This window comes from Leuciscus leuciscus (genome assembly GCF_965113295.1).
Source record: "Leuciscus leuciscus genome assembly, chromosome: 7".
In the NCBI taxonomy this organism is placed as follows: Eukaryota; Metazoa; Chordata; class Actinopteri; order Cypriniformes; family Leuciscidae; genus Leuciscus; species Leuciscus leuciscus.
In genome coordinates, this window is record NC_138731.1 from 45833863 (window position 1) to 45851367 (window position 17505).

At 38.7% G+C, this 17505-nt stretch overlaps 1 protein-coding gene across 2 annotated transcripts in view; it reads right to left on the bottom strand.

The window, feature by feature from the left end:
* egfl6 (EGF-like-domain, multiple 6) overlaps positions 1 to 17246 on the bottom strand; it is a 23098-nt gene extending 5852 nt beyond the window's left edge. Inside the window, exons 1-9 of one of the 2 annotated variants that reach the window (XM_082174720.1) lie at positions 17006 to 17246; positions 12974 to 13080; positions 12116 to 12208; positions 10999 to 11118; positions 8517 to 8636; positions 6738 to 6872; positions 6078 to 6200; positions 5856 to 5915; positions 3524 to 3748 (exon numbers count right to left, since the gene is read on the bottom strand). In XM_082174720.1, coding sequence (XP_082030846.1) covers positions 3524 to 3748; positions 5856 to 5915; positions 6078 to 6200; positions 6738 to 6872; positions 8517 to 8636; positions 10999 to 11118; positions 12116 to 12208; positions 12974 to 13080; positions 17006 to 17076 — 1054 coding nt within the window. In that variant the 5' untranslated portion in view covers positions 17077 to 17246. The remainder of the gene's footprint in view (positions 1 to 3523; positions 3749 to 5855; positions 5916 to 6077; positions 6201 to 6737; positions 6873 to 8516; positions 8637 to 10998; positions 11119 to 12115; positions 12209 to 12973; positions 13081 to 17005) is intronic. The other variant, XM_082174721.1, reaches the window with a different exon arrangement.
* Between the last annotated feature and the right edge of the window lie 259 nt (positions 17247 to 17505).

Consider the following 17505-nt stretch of genomic DNA (forward strand, 5'->3'; position numbering starts at 1 on the left):
ACGAGGACTCAGTGTTCACCGTAAGCTGTTCATAATAAATATGATCAGAACTCATATATAGACGATGCACATGTTCAAAACACACATGACACTGAAATTATGCAATAAACATGAACTAAATGACGTAGAATGTAACACACTAATGTGTATTACTGATAATAAAAATTATTATTGTTTTCTTTTACTGTAAATTATGTGGTAATTCATAGTTTTTACTTGCAAAATGCATACTTTTTATAGTATATAGTATGATACATATTTATAGTATATGAATGTTATATAATTTTACAGTATATTATATGTAATTTTACTGTAAAGTGATGTAACTTACAGTCAATTACAGTGTTTTTACTGTAGCATTTATACAGTAAACCCCCTTATAATAATAACGATTATTATTCTTATTATTTCTATCGTTACTGAAATTAATCGTTACATTAATGTTATGTATTATTAATATTATTGTGCCTTTTTGCCTTTTTAAATCTTCATTTGTTGTGTGTTTTTTATTTTTCGAAGTTGTTAAATAAAGATTATTGGAGTGGCCAATAATTTACAAGAAAATACTATTTCAGTTTTTCTACATCAAAATTTCATGTTTAATTCAATCATTTCTTTGTAACTTTGTAATTTTCTAGTGATTTCTGTGTGAAAATATATTTTTCCAGTGTAGATTGACTTAGTATTGGGTATTTGGATCTTTATTGTGAGAATTATTGTATCACAGAGTTCCGACTCAGAGCAAACATTTAAAAGTAGAATAACTGGCTGAAGAACAATGTTTTTCAGAGAAACAAGTACGTTTCCTAAACATCTGCAAACATATTTTGGTATTTGTATGCTTTAGTTCAGTCCAAAAGCGTGCATCAGCCCCGTGTCTCCTGCAGGTCACATGATGCAGAGTTATTGATCATGTGACGCGTGATAGATGGCTTCGGCTCTCTTGCCTCTCGTGAGCTGAACACTATAATAGAGCCATTAGTCAACAGTCTGTTATCGAGTGTGAACAGAGTTTAACGGCGTGATTGGGTCGGTCACACTACACAGGAGTGACCTCTGACCCCTCGATCGGTGCTGAATAACATCTGAACGGCACTGACACATCCATTCGTCTCAATTTAAAAAGAAATACAAACGCCAGGAAAGTGGAGTTATATTGTAATACTGAGTGTATATATTGTAAGATTTTTTATTTATTGTTATTTGCTATTTAAAATATTGTTGCATATTGTTCGTATTCAAATCATTAAATAAAACTAAAACCATATAAGAAAATTGTTTTCATTATTATTTGCCAAGGCAACATGTTAGTTTAGTTTAACCTGAAGTACTAAAATAACTAAAACTGAAATATGAATAAAAAAAAAATTGACATTTAAAAATAATAATAATAATAATAAATATATATAAAAAATATCATTCAAAATCTTAATAAAAACTATAATAGTATGTTAATTATACTAAATATGTCTGTTCATGAATTTTAATTGATGTTGTGATTTAGTTTTAAATTTAAGTTAGTGCAATTAAATTTAAATAAAATAGAAGTATAGTTTTTAATAATAATTTTAGTATAAATTATGATCTCATCCAATCATCATATTAACATTTGGTGGTGGAAAAAAATATTTAAACATTCTTAAATCGAGAAGCAAAATGACTGAAGATATTAAATCTTGTTTACTGAAAAATCATTAAAATGAAGTGAGTTTGTGCTTAAAACAAGAACTAATATCTGAAAAATAATCTTAATTTAAAGGGAAAACTAATTTGTTTCTGACCTCATGTGTGTTTGATACATTGTTCTTCTCCAGTAAAAGTATCTTGATTTAAGAATGTTTAGATATTTGTGCTGGAAATCAAGACTTGAATACTGAGGAAGAACATCATTCATGAGCATTTCCCTCCTGCAACCACATCAACGCTGCTTTCCTCTCCCGGGAAATATTAATCTCGGGAATGTGGTTGGGAATGGGAAGTTTACTCATAGTCTCCCTGTCCGTACATGTACAGTAGATATCCATATACGACTACAGCTCACGGTTCAGTCCCAGCATGCCCTGCAAACAGACCCCTCTTGTCTTATGAATAGCACTCAACATTAGTGCTGATACTGTAAGATAAACTAAACTAAAAATCATTTTGTTAATATAATTGGAGCTGAGTGATTTGTGAAGGATCATGTGACACTGAAGACTGGAGTAATGATGCTGAAAATTCAGCTTTGATCACAGGAATAAATTACACTTTACTATATATTCACATAGAAAACAGATGATTTACATTAGAATAATATTTAAATTTTTTTCCCTTTTTTATTTTATTTTTATCAAATAAACGCAGGTTCGGTGAGCAAAAGCGACTCTTTCAGAAACATTAATAAACATACTGGGCTCTATTGTAACGATCTGAAACGCAAGTATCAAACGCGAAACGCAAGTAACTTTGTGGGCGGGTCTCGGGCGCTGTTGCTATTATACCGGCGGGATAAATGACTCTCCGACGCAAATCTAAAATGTGTTGGTCTGAAGTAGCTTCATTACTCATAGGTGTGGTTTGGGCGTAACGTGAAATAAACCAATCAGAGCATCATCTCACATTCCCTTTAAGAGCAGGCGCGCTTGTTCCATGGCGGATTGCTATTATAACGGTGGATTTGCCAGACGCACGCCAGGAGCGGTTCACAGCCGAGGAGACCGACGTTCTCGTCAGGGCCGTAAAACACAGAGAAGTGACATTGGGGATGGAGAAACACACACAAATTAGCTTCGGTTAAACAGGCGTATGATAATTTGGGTAAATGTGTAAGCTAGATTTATGCCTATTCTTTCACATCTTCATAGACACAACAATGATTTCCCTCGTGTTGAATATTGTTCCTTGTAATAATGTATGGTTTTCTAAAAATGTGAACTGCTGCGTCTGTGTGTAGATGAGAGAAGCAAAGTGTGTGTGTGTTGTGCACACGCTACATTATGACCAAGCATGCGCCCTTAAAATAGCATATGAATAACATGCACAACGCGCCACTGACTTTAGACTAGGTTTTTCCTGGTCAGTGGCGGAACTGTTCTCTCGAACTGCAAAATAGCACCAGGGAACGTTTGCGCTGGAACACGCCTCCTCTTTCCGCTGAACCGCCCCCGGGAGCGCAAGTTCATTCCCTAATTTACCGATGTGCGTCTGTGGAGGGAAGAGTCCGCTGTGCGTCGGGTGAGAAATAGGAATGATACATGCATCGCTGTGCAAAGTCAATTGTGCTGGGTGTGAGATAGAGCCCTCTGACTCTTTTGAGCGGTGTGTGTATGAGTGGACTCTGCAGTATAGCTTTCCTACAACTCGAACAGTAGAGCGCTAGCGCTTGCAACGCTAAGGTCATGGGTTTGATTCCCAGGGAAAGCAAGAACTGATAAAAATGTAAAAATGTGTAGCTTTAAATGCAATGTAAGTCGCTTTGGATAAAAGCATCTGCCAAATGTATAAATAGGAGGAGTGATGTTAGTGAGAGCCGAGGATCACTCACAGAACACGTCTCCTCTGGGGTCCAGCTGGTTTCCGGTGTCGTCCTCCTCTTCCTCCTCCTCCTCCTCATCGTAGACCTTCTCCTCCTCCTCAGGGCCGATGTAGAGCCCGTCGCTGTAGTCGAAGGGTTGCAGGTCGAGTCGAGGAGAGTCGGTCACCGCCGGCTCTGGGATGCTGTTGTCAAACCGGCCCAGAATACGAGTCTTGGACGGGGAATCGGGAATAACTGCGAGGAAATGCATGAGGAAACTGGGATGAAATCCTGTGTGCTGATGTCAAATGATCATCTTAAGCTATTAAAGGAGACATATCATGAAAATCTGAGTGTGTAAGTGTATAATCGGTGCTTCTACCAACCCAGAAAACATGAAAAGTGAAACCCAGTCCAACATGTTCTGGTGAGCCTTTCTCTGCAAGCATGTTATAAAATAAGCTGATCAGATTTCGCTCTCCTTCTGACGTATGAAGAGGATCTTATTATAATATTAGCGGCCCTTAATCTGCAGGTTTACACACACCAGCCGACATTTGGTTCCACACGCGACAACAGAGACCAGTTCTAACGCAATGATAAAGATCCAGCAAAGCCTGAAACTGTTGTGTGGTTGAGCACAGACGAGCACTGAACACTATTGACCAGAACATGTCACCGCTGTCTTATAAACACCTCAGGAACTGTGGACACTTGTGGAGAAGTTAAACATGATGATGAGATGATCAATGTAACTCCACAACAACTACAGAAATGTCTCCACTAACATTCAGAAACTCTTCCTGAGTCTCTCCGTAAGGCTGCACTCGCTACTGGTTATTCTGGGATTCTGGATGAGTGAGATTGGCCTGTTTTGTTATTGCCGGAGTTTCCGAAGCTCCTGTAAAGACTCCGCCCTCTTCTGAACGGAGGCGGAGCCAAAGCTCATTTGCATTTAAAGGGACACACACAAAAACAGCTTGTTTTTGCTCACACCCAAAAAAGGGCAAATTTGACAAGCTATAATAAATAATCTGGTATTTTGAGCTGAAAGTTCACACACATATTCTGGGTACACCGTGGATTTATATTACATCCTGTGAAAGGGGCTTAATATGTCACCTTTAAATGTCAAAAATGCATATATGGAGACTGATTCATGCATTCGCAGCATTATTGCATTAATCACACAACATGCTTTATATGCTCCATGACTGCATGTTCGGATCCACAGGAGACTTTCCCATGCGAATGTTCAAGCGTCTGCCGTGCATGAAGCCATTCACAAAGTCCATAATGAGTCGCATGTCAACACTTTACAGTAAGGTTTCGTCTGTTAACAGTAAGTGACTAAATGAGTGAACATTAGAGCTGGACGATACTGATAAAAATTTATATCTCGATATTTTTCAAAATTTTTATGATATTCAATATTTACATTTATGCATTTAGCAGACAATATATATTCAGTATAGCAGACTCTCTCTCTCTCTCTCTCTCTCTCTCGCTCTCTCTATATATCTCAATATATATCAGTATTTTTATCAGTGTAAAATAAAAATTATTAATCCGCTAAATACATTTAATTTGATAAAATACAATTTAATTTGAAAAATATAAATGTAATAAAATAAAATAATGAAATAATAAAAAAGTTAAAATAAATGAAATAAATAAATAAAACATTAATTAAATGAAAATAATTAATACAAATAAAACAATTGAATAAAATGCAATTTAACAAAAAATAAAACCTTTAATCATATAAATTAATAAATAAAATAATCAAATAAATGTAATTTAATCAAATAAAATGTAAATACAAATATTTAAATTAATTTAATAAACAGCTGTATATATATACATACACACACAGTTCATTTATCTATTTTCACCTTTAGATTATATTTATATTATTAATTTAAATGTTTGTACTGTATATAAATAAACTAGCCTATATAGATATACATTTATTATAAAAAATCTATAAATTAATACATATAATAATAAATAAATTAGATCAAAATAATGAAATATGTAGCGAAGGGTTTAAGGGTTTATAACACAAAACAGAACGTCAGTATAATTGCGAATGTGGCAAAATTTATCTTGATTATTTATTTTTTCGTAATTCAAAGCAAAATTCGATGAATCCCCTAAAGCCCTATAGATAATACATAACTAATATTAACAAATGAGATCTTATTGTAAAGTGTTTCCAGATGCATTAAAGCGCTATAGCAGAAGTTTCCCTGTAACTGCAGATGTTCTGCCCGTCATGTTGTTCAGAAATCACATGTTCAAAGATCAGAAGTTCGAGGAAACGTCTTCATGCACGTCACACGTTTACTCTGCTTCTCACCGTTGAGAAACGCTTCTGCTTTTCCTTTATCTCCTTCCCAGGATCTGTGATAAGGCTTGACTACAAAAACACAAAGGATTCAGGTGACGTTGCTCAGGTTGAGAGCTCAGATTTCTTGTTTATCCTAAAAATGTGTGGACTTTCATTCATTACTCAGAGATAAACAGCACGGATGAACCTGTTTCCTTTGAAGAACACCATTTTATTGTCGTCATCTCTTACCTGAACAGTCGAATCCACTGCCCCGGAAACCCTGCTTGCATTTACACCGGTAGGATCCGTGTGTGTTGATGCACTCGGCGTGAAGACTGCACTTGTGTGTGTCCGACACACACTCATTAATATCTGAAATATGATCACAGAGTCTCATTATCGCCGTCCAAAACAATGAATCAATCAAAATATTCTTTTGCATTTCAGGTGAGCAGCTTTCTGTTATGCATATGCAACGTATTCACCAGAACAGTCTTGATTCTGGAAGTATTTTATTAAAGAGATTCTTCATTAAAGAGAAACATATGATGTTCTTCCTCAGTGTTTCTGTCTCAGTGTTTTCCAGCACAAACACAGACATTTACTGGAGAAGAAGCAAAATGACTGAAGATATTATATTTATGACACAAAATATCATCAAAATGACGTGAGTTTGTGTTTAAAACAAGTAGAAATATCTGCCAATGGAGTAAATAATGTAATGTTTACCTAATGTAAATAATCTTGTTTTTCCTTTGAATTAAGTTTATATTTCTGACTCCATTCAACATGATTTGTCTCTTTGACAGAAGATCAGCACTAAACGACTCCAGAGCTCATACACGGAGAGTGTTTCTTCCAGACTGCGACTCATTTGCTCAGTCATAAGTTACTCGGTTTCTTTCTTACCGACACAGTCGTATTTCCCGTTGACGTATTTGAGGTCGTGACCCTCCTGGCACTTGCAGTAGTAGCTTCCGAATGTGTTGATGCACTGCCGGTTGAACGGACATTGGTTTTTCCCAGTTGCACATTCATCAATGTCTAGAGAAGACCATGAGGGAAACAACCAGAGTTAATGCAACATCTGAAGCCGTGCTTCCCAAATCCCACACTTTAGACCAATGATTTCTCCGGCGGTTGTTGATTCAGAGATGCCATGGAATGCCATTTTTTCTTAGTGTAAAGAACATTTTAATAATCTTTTAAATTTACAAATAAAATTTACAGTAAAAAACAGGCAGCTTTCGTTGCCAGAAATTTACCGTAAAAAATATGGTAGCAACATTTTTAGCTTTTTCCACAAGCTGAGAAAGTTATAATATATAGACGCTGGACAGTGTCACTCACACACACACACTAAACACCATCATTCTAACACACATGACATTTTAAAAATGCAATAAATATTAATTTAACAACATTAAATGTAACATAAAACCCTAATGTACATCACTGATTGGAAAAAACTAAGAATAAAGACACAGGTATTTCGACCAAAATACATCAAATGTGAAGTGTCACGCAGGGAATTGTGGGACTGTAAAATGACATTAAATCTACGGTTAGATCTATCACAGTTATTCACCGTATATGGAAACTTTCTGTTAACCAATTTACAGTTTTTCACCAAACTTTTACCGTTAAAATCACGATAATTAATAATATCGTAATCAAAATACTTTTTTACAGTGTTCTGGTTCCATCCCAGACAGCAATATAGTGTCGGCCCACATCCGGCCCACATCCGCTACACTTGTGGTGCTTTTCCACTGCATGGTACGGCTCGCTTCAGCTCGCTTTACAAGTGTGCCGTACCGATACTAAAATGTGACATGAAAACACTACAGATCACGGATTGGTCAGAGAGAATCGTCACTTCCAGCATCATTGGATTTGCCACACGAGACACCAAACCCGCTAGACTTAAATAGTCAGCAACAACCAATCGCACCACGCGGTGGAAAAGCGGAATTGGCTTCCACACGGGCCGCATCTGGGCCGACACTGGGACTGATGTTAAAGGTTCTTCATGGAACCATCGATGCCAGTAAAGAACCTTTATAAGAGTGAGACTGAAGACTGCCTCTCTCAGTGGAGCGTCACCCTGATCCCAGCCGGTTCACCCTGATCCCAGCCGGTTCACCCTGATCCGAACCGGTTCACCCTGATCTGAGCCGGTTCACCCTGATCCCAGCCGGTTCACCCTGATCTGAGCCGGTTCACCCTGATCCCAGCCGGTTCACCCTGATCTGAGCCGGTTCACCCTGATCCCAGCCGGTTCACCCTGATCTGAGCCGGATCACCCTGATCTGAGCCGGTTCACCCTGATCTGAGCCGGTTCACCCTGATCCGAGCCGGTTCACCCTGATCCGAACCGGTTCACCCTGATCTGAGCCGGTTCACCCTGATCCCAGCCGGTTCACCCTGATCTGAGCCGGTTCACCCTGATCCGAGCCGGTTCACCCTGATCCCAGCCGGTTCACCCTGATCTGAGCCGGTTCACCCTGATCCGAGCCGGTTCACCCTGATCCCAGCCGGTTCACCCTGATCTGAGCCGGTTCACCCTGATCCGAGCCGGTTCACCCTGATCCCAGCCGGTTCACCCTGATCTGAGCCGGTTCACCCTGATCCCAGCCGGTTCACCCTGATCTGAGCCGGTTCACCCTGATCCGAGCCGGTTCTCACCCACGCAGGTCTTGGCATCGGGTCCCAGCTGGAGGCCCGGGGACGGACACACACACCGCACCTCGGCCTGGACCTCCTCACACCCGTACTGACAGTGGGCCAGAGAACACGTCCTCGAGTCTGCACACAATCACACACGAAACACATCTGATTTACCCTTCTTATCTAATATGAAAAGGGTGATCATAGAAGATTTCATAAACTCAACTTTCAGGCCGTTTTTGGCCAATAAATATATTAACAGTTGTTTTATAATGATAAAACCCCCAAAAATGTGGAGTGAACTTAATTTAAAGGTTTGAATATATTGTGTTTTGGTCCTTTTAAGAACATAAGCATGAGCAAATAATGACATTTAATTCATTCATTTAATATTCAACAATATTATTGATGACATCATGGTTTTCTCCAGAGCGGCTATATATATTTGACTAAATTAATAACTTTTTTTACAACAGAAATTAAACATCCCTGAACTTACTTAAGCTGGACTGCGACGCTATTTTCTTCTGGAAACAAACTTTGTTGCATTATTTTCCTGTTATCTCTGTAAAGCTGCTTTGAAACACTCTGTAGCCCCTTTCACACAGAGATTCCGGAAAATACACGGATAAAGTGACCCGGGATTTGACCCGGGTTCGTTTGATTTTGGTCATTCACACTGCCAGTGATTTTCCGGAATCAGAGAGTGCGTTCACACACAACCCGTAAAAATGCCGTAAAGACACGTGACATCGATGTGACTTGTAATCTCAGCAGCGCTTATGAGCTGCGATCTCTCTCTCGAGAAACCACGCCTGTGCATTTGTTTCTCTGATTCGATCATAAACTTGCGCATTACGTACCGTTTCACAGCTGGAGAACGAGCCCGGCTTCAGCGTCATCACTACGACACGGCATTATTACGGCTTTTGTTCACACAGCGCGCGTTCCGGGACTGAACACGGCAATGTTACTAGGTCCCGACCCGGCATCGATCCCGGCATAAATCCCGGGTCGAGTTTGCGTTCACACAGAAGGCGCTCTGGCAATTTGCCGGCAATTTGCCGGGTTCAAAGCGCTGTGTGAAAGGGGCTTGTGTTGTAAAGCGCTGTATAAATAAAGGTGTCTTGACATAACTTTAATATGTTTGGGTGAACTATTGATTTAAACGTTTGAATATACAGCAACATAGAGTCGGCCCAGATCCGGCCCACATCTGGGCCGGATCTGCCGAGTGTGTGTTGCTGTGTCGGGTGTGGGCCGGATCTGCCGAGTGTGTGTTGCTGTGTCGGGTGTGGGCCGGATCTGCCGAGTGTGTGTTGCTGTGTCGGGTGTGAGCCGGATCTGCCGAGTGTGTGTTGCTGTGTCGGGTGTGAGCCGGATCTGCCGAGTGTGTGTTGCTGTGTCGGATGTGGGCCGGATCTGCCGAGTGTGTGTTGCTGTGCCGGATGTGGGCCGGATCTGCCGAGTGTGTGTTTCTGTGTCGGGTGTGGGCCGGATCTGCCGAGTGTGTGTTGCTGTGTCGGGTGTGGGCCGGATCTGCTGAGTGTGTGTTGCTGTGTCGGATGTGGGCCGGATCTGCCGAGTGTGTGTTGCTTTGTCGGGTGTGGGCCGGATCTGCCGAGTGTGTGTTGCTGTGTCGGGTGTGAGCCGGATCTGCCGAGTGTGTGTTGCTGTGTCGGGTGTGAGCCGGATCTGCCGAGTGTGTGTTGCTGTGTCGGATGTGGGCCGGATCTGCCGAGTGTGTGTTGCTGTGTCGGGTGTGAGCCGGATCTGCCGAGTGTGTGTTGCTGTGCCGGATGTGGGCCGGATCTGCCGAGTGTGTGTTGCTGTGTCGGGTGTGAGCCGGATCTGCCGAGTGTGTGTTGCTGTGTCGGGTGTGAGCCGGATCTGCCGAGTGTGTGTTGCTGTGTCAGGTGTGAGCCGGATCTGCCGAGTGTGTGTTGCTGTGTCGGGTGTGAGCCGGATCTGCCGAGTGTGTGTTGCTGTGTCGGGTGTGAGCCGGATCTGCCGAGTGTGTGTTGCTGTGTCGGGTGTGAGCCGGATCTGCCGAGTGTGTGTTGCTGTGTCGGATGTGGGCCGGATCTGCCGAGTGTGTGTTGCTGTGTCGGGTGTGAGCCGGATCTGCCGAGTGTGTGTTGCTGTGCCGGATGTGGGCCGGATCTGCTGAGTGTGTGTTGCTGTGTCGGGTGTGAGCCGGATCTGCCGAGTGTGTGTTGCTGTGTCGGGTGTGAGCCGGATCTGCCGAGTGTGTGTTGCTGTGTCGGGTGTGAGCCGGATCTGCCGAGTGTGTGTTGCTGTGTCAGGTGTGAGCCGGATCTGCCGAGTGTGTGTTGCTGTGTCGGGTGTGAGCCGGATCTGCCGAGTGTGTGTTGCTGTGCCGGATGTGGGCCGGATCTGCCGAGTGTGTGTTGCTGTGTCGGGTGTGGGCCGGATCTGCCGAGTGTGTGTTGCTGTGCCGGATGTGGGCCGGATCTGCCGAGTGTGTGGAGTCACTCACTTGCGCAGGAGCCGTCAGACATTAGCATGTATCCGTTTAAGCAGTAGCACATGTAGCTGCCGAAAGTGTTCATGCACCGATGCTCACAGGGACGAGGCTTCAGACCGCACTCGTTCAGATCTGAACCAGGAGAAAGAGTTCATTCAGGCAATGCTTCAGTCAAAATAATGACAACAATTCTAAATTATGACTTAAAAAGTCATAATTATGACATACTAAGTCAAAATAATGACATCAAAATCATAAGTATGACATACTAAGTCAAAATAATGACATCAAAAATCATAAGTATGACATACTAAGTCAAAATAATGACATCAAAATCATAATTATGACATACTAAGTCGAAATAATGACATCAAATTAATAATTATGACATACTAAGTCAAAATAATGACATCAAAAATCATAAGTATGACATACTAAGTCAAAATAATGACATCAAAATCATAAGTATGACATACTAAGTCGAAATAATGACATAAATAGTCATAGTTATGACATACTAGGTCAAAATAATGACATCAAATTAATAATTATGACATACTAGGTCGAAATAATGACATAAAAAGTCATAATTATGACATACTAAGTCAAAATAATGACATCAAAATCATAAGTATGACATACTAGGTCAAAATAATGACATCAAATTAATAATTATGACATACTAGGTCGAAATAATGACATAAAAAGTCATAATTATGACATACTAAGTCAAAATAATGAAATAAAAATCACAAGTATAACATACTAAGTCGAAATAATGACTTAGTTGAAATAATGACTCATTAAGTCAATTATTACATAAAAAATAATGCCAGTCATAATTTTGACAAAGTAATAATTTTACTCATAATTATTTTAATTTTGATCATTTTACGTATTTAGTTCATTTATTCAGGTGTAATTCATTTTTAATTACATGTTATTAGCTAATCAGCCCGCAAACATACTTTATCACTGGAAAAAAAATTAAATAACTTGTTAAACATGCAATCATTTTAGCCATTTCTTCTTATCTGGAACCTTTTTGGCATAAAGTGTTGTTTCACGTTGAGTCGAGAACCCCGTGAAGCTTCAGTATCTAGAAGAGTGTGTGTTGAAGCGCACAAACCTTGACTGCACGTCTTCCCAGTGTATCCGGGGAAGCACTTGCACTTGTTGGGCCCGACACACTCTCCGTGTTTGCATCCCAGGTCACACTGAGCTGGTGACACATTCAAAAGCAGAGATATACATATATATATACAGACAGGGTCAAATCTGCTCACGTCTGGAAAACAAAGCCAGATTTACCCTGGTTTAAAAGCACCAAACCACAGAAACAATCAACATATCACATGAGTTTATGACTAGATTCAACGCTGAAACTCTCAGTCAGACCATAGACACTTCATTCTTCTGGATAAATGAACCCTTGTGTGTGTGTGCTGAAAATCCTTTACCTAATAGTGTTTTAAATAGCTTTAATATTTCAAGTGCAAGAAGGTGGCAAGAAAACAAAAAAGTAAAAAAAAATTATCAAACATAATTTCGACTTAGTATGTCATAATTTCAACTTTTTGTCTCGTAATTATGACTTTAAAAGTCAGAAGTTCGATTTAGTAAGACATAATTTCGATTTTTTATGTCAATTTGTTTTTCTTCTGTGGCGGGAATGCGTTTCCATACTACGTCAAAATAATGACAAAAATTCTAAATTCTGACTTGAAAAGTCAAAATTATGACATACTAAGTCAAAATAATGACAAAAATCAAAAGTATGACATACTAATTTGAAATAATGAATTAAAAAGTAAATTATGACATACTAAGTCGAAATAATGATTACAAAAATGATCAAAACATTTTTGGGAGGTTGTTACACTCTGTGTGAGTGAAGTTAATAATTTTTATCCCCAAAGCACTAAAGCGATGAAAGTTCTGACTGGTTCTGGTTAAATCCTGATTCTGTCCACTGGCACTGGTTCACCTTCACAGTGTCCTTTACTGCTCTTCCTCCAGCCGTAGCAACACTCGATCCTGCTGCCGTATCGACACACACCGGACAGACTCCTCACCGGGACCTGCCGCCCCTCTCTGTCAGGACACAGGACACAGCACTGATCCACAAACACTTCTACTAATGTGTGTACATGAGTGTGTTAATAACTAATGATCTTTACAACACAAGTGAATCAATCAAAACTAACTTTATCTGGACAATAACTTTATTCTAGATCTGCTGTAAAGCGTAAACACTCTCTGTTACTGTAATCTCCTCTTATCACTGTAAAGCTGCTGTGAAACATCTATAGTGTTAAAGCGCTGTATAGATGAAGGAGACTTGACTTTCACACTCTTAAGAAAAGGTTCAGTAGGTTCATATCTGGTTCTGTCAGGCACATCATATACGGATCATTTTATGGATTTAGTTCATTAATTTAGTTTTAGTTACAAAATAGTTAGAAAAAATGTGTTATATATTGTGACACAATAAATTGCAATGCGAGAATGCAACAATATATATCGTGAATAGTTCATCCAGTTTTCTGAGTTTTAGTGTCAGAACTACATTAAACTACTATATATAATGTTGAATATAATGTATAATAATGCAGTGGGGGAATATTTGAGTGTCCTGATAATGTCAAATGTCTGATATTACCAGTAAAAGTGGCTTACATGATTTTAAACACATCTAGTAAAAGAGTTCAAGCATATTCGTCTAAAATAACTGTGTATTTTCAGCTTCAGAATTATGAATATGTTTATTCTGGCGTCTCTATTGTCCTGTATTGGGTTTATCAGCACCAAGTCCAATCATATTCACTTACACACACAATGTAAAACCAAATTAAGCATTTTAATCAACAGTTTTTGTTCACCTTTTATCATATGTCTTGGAGTATCGCAGTATGGTGAGTTCAGTATGGTGATGTGTATCGAATCGTGACATGAGGGAATCGTTACACCACTAATCACAAACATACTTTATCACAAGAAAAAAATAAAAGCATGAAAGTATGATGCAATCATTTAAGACATTTTTTCTTATATAGAACTTTTTGGCATAAAAGTTCTTTCAAATTGAGTCACGAACCCTATAAAGTTCTATATAGCCCTAATCTAAATGTGACAATATGAAAGCAGATTAATCTTTAACACTGCAAAAGAAAAAATTATCAAAATGAAGTGAGTTTGTATTAAACCGATAACGGATATCTGCCATGGGGGTCAGAAGACTCTTTTATCGTTTTAAGCAAAAACTCACTTCATTTGTATGATATTTTCATTAAACAAGACTTCATATCTTCAGTCATTGTTCTTCTCCAGTAAATGTGTTTTGATTTGAGAATGTTTAGATGTTTGAGCTGGAAAGCGAGACAGAAACACTGAGGAAGAGTGTGTGGTTTAGCAGTGTGTGAGGTTGTCAGAAGGTCGTTTGAGGTTATAGCTGTAAAACACAGACACGACGAGTGTTGTTGATCCAGTGAGGATCTGAACAGACAGAATCCAGGAACCTCTCGCTTCTCCTCAGGGTTTATGGCTCTTTAAGCGTTTAACAGAAGCTTCTGACAGGAACAGATAAAGCAGATTTCCGCTGTCATTAAAGCCTGTTGTATTGATGGGAATCACACTTTAACACCAGGAGTTTGAGCACTAACACCTCAGCAGATGTCCAGCACTTCACAGTCAGGCTTCGCTCGGAGATCCTGCAGTTCAACAGGGTTTAAAAGAGTCTTTCACAATTCTCTTGCTTTATACAGGCCTAATTATAATATGTGTTTTATATTGTGTTATAAAAAAAAATCTCATCATTCTTGTTTCAGAACGTTCCGAGAAATTCAAAAGTAATGTTTGCAGAATGATACAACAGAATAACCAACATTTTCAACATTCATTTTCTTAATGCAAAATGTTCCTAGATTATATTTATTCTTAGTTAGTTTTGATTTGTAAATGAATTAAATCGCATCCGTGCATAACACATCTGCAATGCACACGATTGATACATATGTCTTCATTATGTTGAGATGTTTTGCATGCAACATTTTTTTTAACTATATCATTAAATACATTATATACCTGCTAATTTGCATAAATTTAAACATTTCTCAACTTCGTCTAGCCGCTGCACATATAAACATTACATCGTTGCAAAACACACTTTATCAGATTCTATACAGTATATGATATAGGGTTACAAAGATTGTACTACAAACTTACAATTATTATTCAAAAGGTTTAGACGAAAATTAATATTCAGCAATATTTTGGATTCAACTGCACTGATACTATCAGATAAGAGCAAAACTTGAACTGAATTAAACGTGACATTAATTTAGCAACACTGACAGTGTTATTGATAAAATGTCAAATAAATAAATGTGATTTGGATTTTTCTGGTTTTTAGTTCATCCAGTTATCTTTGTGAACAGTTGTATGCAAATGAACTACTAAAATGAAAATAAGGTAACACTTTATTTGACAGTGTCCTTGTTACATGTTACATGTAGTTACTGTAATAATAACAACTATAAATTATGCATAATTACATGCGATGAACCCTAAACCAAACCCTAACCCTATAGTCAGTACGTGCAGTGAATCATAAGTACTTAAATGTATAAGTTAAAATAAAGCGTAACCAATAATGATAATAATACTAACTTTAAGCAAAATTGTTCTCTTCCTGGACCAAAACACACACCAAAAATAACACTGATGACTCATCCTGCACTATGCAAATTTTTGTCCAATCAAATGCTCTCTAGAATAAGCAGGCCCCTCCCCCTAATCCCATCTGCCTAGCAACAGAAAGGCAACTAAAGCCTGTGAAAAAACAACAACAGTGAAACTGGCAGCTCTGGTTACTAGAACTTCTCCATATAAACACGATAGCAACATTGTAAGTTCTACATATTGAATTTACAGTAGAAACTGTATAAAGTAGCTTGAGGTAAATACCAATGTATACACACAAATACAAAATAATGCTAATACTAAAATACTGCATTCATTTAACGATATAATAACAAACTAAAGCACATATAGATGTTCCAGCTGCGAGCTTCTCATGTTGGTCTCTAAATCTGGTGTGGCTCCAGAGGGACGGAGAGAATCTGGGAACCGACCGAAATAAAACTGACCGAAATAAACCGGGAGCCGGTGGTGTGAACAGGTGCCGCCGCTTCATTCCAGACAGAGTTAGCAGATCATCGTGCAGATCACAAATCAACACAGATATTACTTCTAATCTACTCATGCTTGTGCATCATTTACTGATACTTTAGGATTCAATAGAGATTTGATTTGATAATTGACAGCCATCTTCATTGTTTATTCAAATATTATAGATTTTGTTGTCATATTGTGTAGTTGTGCCCTCGAGTCGATTGTTTTATTTGTGATAATAACGCTATGAAACATGACAAATTGTGCAACGTCATTTTTGTCCGGACAAAGAAATTATGAACACATGCAAAAACAAGAGAGGACCGACCAAATGTTAATAACTGATTCTTTTTTTATTTTTTTTGCATAGTGAAATAATCCCGTTGCTGTAGTTTGACACTTTTGCCAAATAATTTTGTCGGATAAATACCATAAACAAGTTCAGTGATTTGTTCTCCCCTCATATTTAAAATGTTTTAAATATATCTTCCTCATATTTTGAACTTGTCCGTTCATTAAAAACAAATATCATCACCTTTGGCCAATGCTGTAGGTGGAAAATGTATTCAGCTTTACTGAAATTCATTAATTGTCAACAGAAATAGTACTAATATGGTTCAAAAGGAACGAAAATCAAATATTGATCCTTAATCAAAAAAGTTGCATTGGTCACAAATGTTTATGCTCATTAGTCTCTTTAATCTTATGAAAACTGCAGGTATGCTGAAGGAGATCTTGTTTGTTTCTCAGTGACATTAGTTCCTCAGATGTTTGATCGGTAATCTTACACGTTTCTCCTATGAACTTGCATTTTCTCCACAACTTTAAGCAGGAGAACGTTTCTTACCTGTAATCTGCAGATCCCAAGGACAAAAAAAGCAGGAATGAAAGAGCGCTGATCCATGGCAAACGTTTCATGTTTAAAAGCAAGCCTCTTTATTTCTCTGCTGTTCTTTTCTCTTCTGTTTGCTTTTCCTTGTAGTTTGATTCCAGCAAGAGTCCAAGATAAAGTCTGCAGTCTCTCTCTCTCTCTGTGTGTCTCTCTCTCTCTCTCTCTCTCTCTCTCTCTCTCTCTCGTCTTGTTGAAATTCCAGATGTCATTGAGTTGAGTGACGGAAGGGCTGGAAGTGTTTTGTGGGTTAGGGTTAGTGGGGGTGTTTCAGACGTCTTCTCTCTGAAACTCAATCCATGACGTCTAGATTGATGGTGTCGCGTCAAACAACTCACTTTACACTTCAGGAGAAAGAAAACCTGCTTTGAGGGAAATTCAGAATGAAAGAATAAACACTTTTTATTCATGAATGTAAATTTGAACTGGCCACAATATGCAGGACGTTGAATTTACTT